This window comes from Entelurus aequoreus, linkage group LG08 (genome assembly GCF_033978785.1).
Source record: "Entelurus aequoreus isolate RoL-2023_Sb linkage group LG08, RoL_Eaeq_v1.1, whole genome shotgun sequence".
NCBI classification, from domain to species: domain Eukaryota; kingdom Metazoa; phylum Chordata; class Actinopteri; order Syngnathiformes; family Syngnathidae; genus Entelurus; species Entelurus aequoreus.
The window spans coordinates 25,272,480-25,280,219 of NC_084738.1; the positions used below are offsets into that span (position 1 = coordinate 25,272,480).

The window sequence follows — 7,740 nt, forward strand, 5'->3', positions numbered from 1 at the left end:
TCACTGTATCATTACAAATAAAAGCTAATTACAGTCACACAAAGAGAAATGCAATTCACGTGGAGAGTGAGGGAGCGTGCAAACATTAGATTCCTTACAGACTGAGCTATACTAATGCCTAGTTGGACATCAACAACACTTATGTGAAAATGGTATGGATTTTATGTGGAGGCTTTTAATTGATTGTGCATCAAGAATCGATCGGAGAAAAAACAAACTCAATGATTTTTTTAAATGTTTGTTTAATATTTGTCAACAGCCATTAACAAAGCAGCAAATAATCTCATACCTATGTAAACGTTTGCACACAAGAGTATGCCGATATAATATGTCATGAATGGATTATCATTATTAAAATATTAAATGAAAATAAAATATGACTTAAAACTCATTTGTATACACTAGCCTTTAAATAGACCCCCTTTTAGACCAGTAGATCTGCCGTCTCTTTTCTGCTCTGCCCTACTCTCCTGCGTGGAGAGGTTATTAGGTGACCACAGATGACGCACTAGCTGTTCAAAGTCAGGACCCGGGGTGGACCACTCCTCTTTGCGTCAGTTGGGGACGTCTCTGCGCTGCTGACTAGTCTCCACTCAAGATGATCCCCTGTTGGCCCCACTATGGACTGGACTCTCACACTATTAACTAGATCCACTCGACGTCCATTGCACCAGTCGCCCGGTCCCCTCCAAGGTTGCTTATTGTATCCCGTTGGGTTGAGTTTTTTCTTGCCCTGATGTGGGATCTGAGTCGAGGATGTCGTTGTGGTTTGTGCAGCCCTTTGAGACACTTGTGATTTAGGGCTATATAAATAAACTTTGATTGATTGATTGATTGACTTACCATTACATGAGAGCGCAGTAATGTCAGTCCTGGTTATCAAAAGTCACCGGCAAGAGCATTTCCTCAAATAACCCACCTTCAAGTTTGTGAATATTATTATATGAGGAGTTTGTGGTTTTCATTGTTTCCTGTCACTGGTTATTTATACAAAGTCGTGCTACAGTCCGACTCTGTCGCAGTGACCTCAAGTGCTACTCGCTCGTTAGTCTCAGTAGAGCTCTGTGGAGACACATGGGGGATGTCCACGCCCGAGTGCATCATGGGTAGGTAGATGTCATCCATGTTTGGCAGGACAAATACTTTCTAGAGAACCCAAATAAAGTACATTAAGTATAGTAATGAAAAACGTATTCTGCAACAGGCTGTATTACTTTACCTGGAACTCATCCTGTAGTTTTTTTTCAATCCATTCAGTCACATGACAAAAAGTCACCTCCCTCTCACCTAGTTTGGGTCGGACACGTAGATCCAGTTTGGGTGGTGTACAGAAGCTGTACCTGCATAGGACAAAATTATTTTTATTGAGTCAAATTCATTGCCCACCATTTGTATTCCTGCTACCTTACTAACAATTCTCACAGAAGGTTGTTTTTACCATATTCTATCTGTAGGGGGCGGTGGGATGTTGACAACCAGAGAGCCTGACAACTCTTGCACCTCCACTGTGAGCAGCAAAGGAGTGTTGGACATCTCCTCAAACTTCTTCTTGATGAACTCATTCTCTGCCGCCTTCTGAAAGTATTTGGATTTTGCAATTTTGTCCACAAATCTCAAAATCTTCCTGCCAGTCCTTCCGCCCCCTGTTCTGTGAAACAAGATTTAAAAAAAGAGGGAGGGGAAGGAACGTATTATTGTGGACAGATTTAACTCTTGAATGCTCCAATTAAGAAAATAAAAAAGAGTAAGTAGGTAATTTTTCTAACCACCTGTAATTGAATAAAAGCAAAATATTATTATTTAGAATAAGGATGATTAACAAAAATTATACCACATATGTTATGTATAATACCATTTTGAGTTATTTATTCTTCTCAACTGCATTCTGTTTTGACGCCAATTTAGCATTAGCATTTAGCATTCTGTTTTTATGATGGTCATACCTGACACCTGGAATCGGATAAAAGCTCATCTTTTTTTCTTTTTGAATAATAAAAATGAACTTATAAAAAAATGGTAGAGGTGATTAGAATACCAAAATGTTTTCCCCCCCAGATGCTAAATTAGCCCTAGCAAAGACCATTCTAGTTCTGACATGGCTATAACAGTTATACTCAGCTGGAATCAGCAGTGGAGATAGTAAGCAGCACCAAGTTCCTGAGGGTGCAGATAACTGACAATATGACCTGGTCCCTACACACCGGAGCTCTTGTAAAAAGAGCTCAGCAGCGCATGCAATTTTTGCGTTGGATGAAAAGAGCACAGCTCCCTCCCCCCATTCTCACCACATTCTACAGAGGCACTATAGAGAGCCTACTGACCAACTGCATGTCTGTCTGGACTGGAGCCTGCAGTGCCTCAGATTGGAAGTCTCTGCAGAGAGTGGTGAGGACGGCGGAAAAGATCATCAGGACTCCTCTTCCTCCTAACCAGGAAATCGCAAAAAGACGCTGCCTGACCAGGGCTCAGAAAATCTATAGAGACTCCTTCCACCCCCACCAAGGACTGTTTTCACTGCTGGACTCTAGAAAGAGGTTACGTAGCAGAACCTCCAAGTTCTGTAACAGTTTCTTCCCTCAGGCCATAAGACTTTTGAACGCATCATAATAATCCCCTCAATTCCCCCCCAAAAAACGGATTAACTCGCTGGAATATGAAGACAATATAACATACATCCATAAACGTGGATGCATATGCAAAAGTGCAATATATTTATCTGTACAGTAATCTATTTATTTATATCTGCACCTTATTGCTCTTTTATCCTGCACTACAACGAGCTAATGCAACAAAATGTTGTTCTTATATGTACTGTAAAGTTCAAATTTGAATGACAATAAAAAGAAGTCTAAGTCTAATTGTGTAAATGTATGCTTAATTTTGAATAGGTAGAATGAACAAAAAAGGTAAATATTGGTGTACTTTTAATTGGACATTTCAGTATACGGGACATTCGATATATCGATAAGGTGTACCGAGTTCCCACACGCTAAACATTAATGAAGGACAGGAAGTATGAGCGGGCTCAGCTAGCTATAATCCCACATCTACCAAGGAGAAGCCAGAGCTTGAAAACCCTCAGCCGTCATTAAAGTATTTTGTTTGGCCACACTTGGCCTTCCCAGTGAACAACTTATACGGACGGAGGCAAGTGGATAAGATGGAAGCAGCATGAAGCCATTGTTCAGAAGAGATCAGCTTCCGTGCTACAAGTTGGAGCTATTAATGCCGCACTCCAGGCAATATTGTTCACTATTTCTCTAAAAATAAAATAATTCAAATTGTTCAAACAGTTACTGTCCGAGAAACACACATAATTATGGCTTACCACTAGACCCCTACTGTACATGATGTACAATATTTGCCATTGTACTCTGTGTTGATGCTAAATTAGCATTAGCATTTACCCTTCTGTGCCCTTTTCCCCAGCAGGCCCCTGGGGCTCAGAGAATAGCAGCTCTTCTTCTTCAGATGAACCAGCACTAGAAGACTCCTCATCACTGTCTGCCAACACACTTAGGATGGGTTTGCATCTAGGAAGACATGATAAAAGCTATTGATTAATGCAAATTGAAGTTGAATTGCAGGCTCGAAAGGTTGATGCTTTTTTGACAGAGGAGCTTACAAACACAAATGAAAGTGTCTTGTTTGCAGGGAGAGACTTTGGAGCAGCTTGTGACTGCGGAGGATGTCAGACTTTGGCTGGACTTTTAATCCACACCAGCAAGCTTCTGTGACAGCATGCTTGTGCTAATCAGTGCAGTGTGGGGCTAAGGGATGAGGTGTGTGAGTCATTACACCAAAAACAGAACAGCATATCTATCAGAACTCGGTGTAGAATAAAAATAATGTTAACCCCAAGTTACATTCACTAATTCTGCAACATCTGACGTGACAAAGTGCCTGTTGCAAGTGTAATATGTGGACGAAAGTCTTTAGACACACCTATTACACAATGCATTAATCAATCAAGAGTTGGTAGAGCCTGTAGCCTCCCATCAATAGCAAGTGTTTATTTTGCAAGAGATTTTAGGTAATGCTATGCTTCCAATATTGTAGGAACAGTGTGTTGGAAAATCCTTCTCTGTCCGAGCATGTGTCCCGATTAGGATGGGTACTGAATTCGGTAGTTTTATAGGAACCGACTGTCGGTACCTTTTGTTGCATGTGACGTCTTGTCCGGTTGCAAATGCGGCTGGCTTAAGCACTTGGCGGAAAAATAAGTTAAAGTTAAAGTACCCATGATAATCACACACACACTAGGTGTGGCGAAATTATTCTCTGCGTTTGACCCATCACCCTTGATCACCCCCTGGGAGGTGAGCGGAGCAGTGAGCAGCAGCGATTGCCGCGCTCGGGAATCCTTTTTGGTGATTTAACCCCCAATATTAACCCTTGATGCTGAGTGCCAAGCAGGGAGGTAGTGGGTCCCATTTTATAGTCTTTGGTCTCTCGGGCCGGGGTTTGAATTCACAACCTACCGATCTCAGGGCGGACACTCTAACCACAAGGCCACTGAGCAGGTAAATAAACACTTAGCGCGGACTCAGTCGGACTATCTCCAGCTAATGTTGCAATTTTCCATGCAAACATGCAATTATGCCTGATAGAAAACACTCGATTGTACAGTAAGGCTCCACTTTTCATAATGCGCTAGCTCAATGCTAATTTATATTGGAATTGCAATTGACATATTACTGATAAGCATTAGCAATTTACATGGCTATTTCAACACCTCCAAATTTGGTATTAAAATCTACTATCAAGATGCACTTTACAATCCAACAGCTGGTGTGTAATAAGTACAACACTTACAGTATAAATGCTCTTTAGGGTGCAACAAAAGACTACATTCAGCTGAATGGCAAAGACTACTCCCTGACTAGGCAACACACTGTAACTGGTACACTACTACCATCTAGCTTCTTAAAATCGCAACTGCACGTAAAGCCTACTATATAATAGAGTACTTGCAAATGAGACTCAGAAGTATAAGAAAACAAGATACAGCAATTGGGCAGCACAGTTATCATTATCAGCTCACTGTTAAATGTTACATAAATAATTAGATACTATAAGGACTTTTGATTGATTGATTGAAACTTTTATTAGTAGATTGAACAGTTCAGTACATATTCCGTACAATTGACCACTAAATGGTAACACCCGAATACGTTTTTCAACTTGTTTAAAGGCCTACTGAAACCCACTACTACCGACCACGCAGTCTGATAGTTTATATATCAATGATGAAATCTTAACATTGCAACACATGCCAATACGGCCGGGTTAATTTATAAAGTGACATTTTAAATCTCCCGGGAAATATCCGGCTGAAACGTCGTGGTATGATGACGTATGCGCGTGACGTAGTCAGTTAAACAGAAGTTAAGGTACCCCGTAGAATCCTATACAAAAAGCTCTGTTTTCATTTCATAATTCCACAGTATTCTGGACATCTTTTGCAATTTGTTTAATGAACAATGAAGGCTGCAAAGAAGAAAGTTGTAGGTGGGATCGGTGTATTAGCAGCGGACTACAGCAACACAACCAGGAGGACTTTGTTGGAGAGCAGACGCGCTAGCCGCGACCTCACCTTGACTTCCTACGTCTCCGGGCCGCCAAACGCATCGGGTGAAGTCCTTCATCCTTCCGTCGATCGCTGGAACGCAGGTGAGCACGGGTGTTGATGAGCAGATGAAGGCTGGCTGGCGTAGGTGGAGAGCTAATGTTTTTAGCATAGCTCTGTGAGGTCCGGTTGCTAAGTAGGCTTCAATGGCGTCGTTAGCACAGCATTGTTAACCTTCGCCAGCCTGGAAAGCATTAACCGTGTAGTTACATGTCCACGGTTTAATAGTATTGTTGATTTTCTATCTATCCTTCCAGTCAGGGGTTTATTTTTTTTGTTTCTATATGCAGTTAAAGCACGATGCTATCACGTTAGCTCGTAGCTAAAGCATTTCGCCGATGTATTGTCGTGGAGATAAAAGGCACTGAATGTCCATTTCGCGTTCTCGACTCTCATTTTCAAGAGGATATAGTATCCGAGGTGGTTTAAAATACAAATCCGTGATCCACAATAGAAAAAGGAGAGAGTGTGGAATCAAATGAGTCAGCTTGTACCTAAGTTACGGTCAGAGCGAAAAAAAATATGTATTTCACTGCATTCTAGTCCGTCACTCTAACGTTCCTCGTCCACGAATCTTTCATCCTCGCTCAAATTAATGGGGTAATGGTCCGAATAGCTCTAGCTGCGTTGAAAACAATAGGAAAATATGAGGGAGTGAACAACTGACAACGTCACGCTACTTCCGGTACAGGCAAGGTTTTTTTTTATCAGAGACCAAAAGTTGCAAACTTTATCGACGTTGTTCTCTACTAAATCCTTTCAGCAAAAATATGGCAATATCGCAAAATGATTAAGTATGACACATAGAATGGATCTGCTATTCCCGTTTAAATAAAAACATTTCATTTCAGTAGGCCCTTAAGTCCACGGCTGTCAAGTGATTTTTTTTTAAATAGATTAATCACATTCTAGAACTGTGATTAATCATGATTAATCACAGGTTATTATCTGCTTGCATGAATAAAATTTGCTTAAGAAAATTACCCAATATTTGGATACAAATACAATTTGGTAGTAAGAATGTCATACAAGAACATTTTAAAAATATTTTACTGAACTGCAAATCATTGATTTGTTCAAAACTTTGTGACAGTAAGTAATGTAATAATTTAGTGCACATTTTGAAAGTCTTTGCAATATTATATTGTGTAATCGATAATGTAGTAAATGCACCCATGAACAACTTAACACAGTGCTCCATGTAAATGTGCATTTACTCTGTTTTAGTTTAAGCAGTTGTTTCGACAAACACGCCCGTATACCTTTTCAGATGATAATGCAACCTTAGCTCGTTGTGATTACTTACGGATGTCCAATGTTCTCCAGTAAGCGAAATAGTGTTATATGCTCTTGTTAGTGTAGTACAGTTGCTTCATCTTTGCTGTAATTGTGCCTCTCCAAGGTATTGCACGCCGGATCAGCTGTGGTGATATGAATGACATCTTCTTGCAAGACTTGGTGATGGTCTTCACGGATGTTAAGTGGTTAACACGCTGTGGTTGTCTGTTTAGCAAAGTCATGTGTTTAACTTAACTGTGGTACTTTTGTTGACAACATTGATGCGGGTAAACCGCCATCGTAGAGTTCTCCTCTGCTTGTTGTCGATGTAGAATTCATGCTAGCAGCGCCATCCTCCAGTACGTGTTTCGCTTTAAGATGGTATTTTAAACTTGATGTGCAACGATGATAAGAAAGTTAACACAGTTTTGTCTAAAGTTCTGTTTTGAAGCGAAATTGGCCACCTCACATCGTGATCACAGAAAGTGTAACAATTTTTTGGGTGAAGCCTCTACATGGATGTGATTAATCTTTATTCATATTTCATTTATTTTTATTATTCACATGCGTTAACACGTTAACGCTGACATCCTTAGTTATTATTAAACAAATTCACATGTATTATTACATGAACATACCGTCGATTGCCGATATCGATTCTCAGGTATCGAAAATTGCTACTGTATCGATTTAAATGTATAAAGTACCCATCTCTAGTCTAGTTACTGACCGTGTGCTTCCAGTTTCAGCCAACCAGTCCATATCCTGGCCACCCTCTTTACCCAGTTTGGACAAGTTAAATTTTGTCTGCAGGGTCATCTGCAGGGTACCGT

The 7,740-nt window shown here is 40.4% G+C and overlaps 1 protein-coding gene across 2 annotated transcripts in view; it reads right to left on the reverse strand.

Moving 5' to 3' along the window:
• Positions 1–242: 242 nt before the first annotated feature.
• tex2l (testis expressed 2, like) overlaps positions 243–7,740 on the reverse strand; it is a 43,794-nt gene continuing 36,296 nt past the window's right edge. For both annotated transcript variants that reach the window (XM_062056102.1, XM_062056101.1), the window contains 5 exons: positions 7,638–7,740; positions 3,408–3,533; positions 1,439–1,648; positions 1,220–1,340; positions 243–1,146 (listed from right to left, as the gene is read on the reverse strand). The exon at positions 7,638–7,740 is cut by the window's right edge and continues 30 nt beyond it. In XM_062056102.1, coding sequence (XP_061912086.1) covers positions 982–1,146; positions 1,220–1,340; positions 1,439–1,648; positions 3,408–3,533; positions 7,638–7,740 — 725 coding nt within the window. In that variant the 3' untranslated portion in view covers positions 243–981. The remainder of the gene's footprint in view (positions 1,147–1,219; positions 1,341–1,438; positions 1,649–3,407; positions 3,534–7,637) is intronic.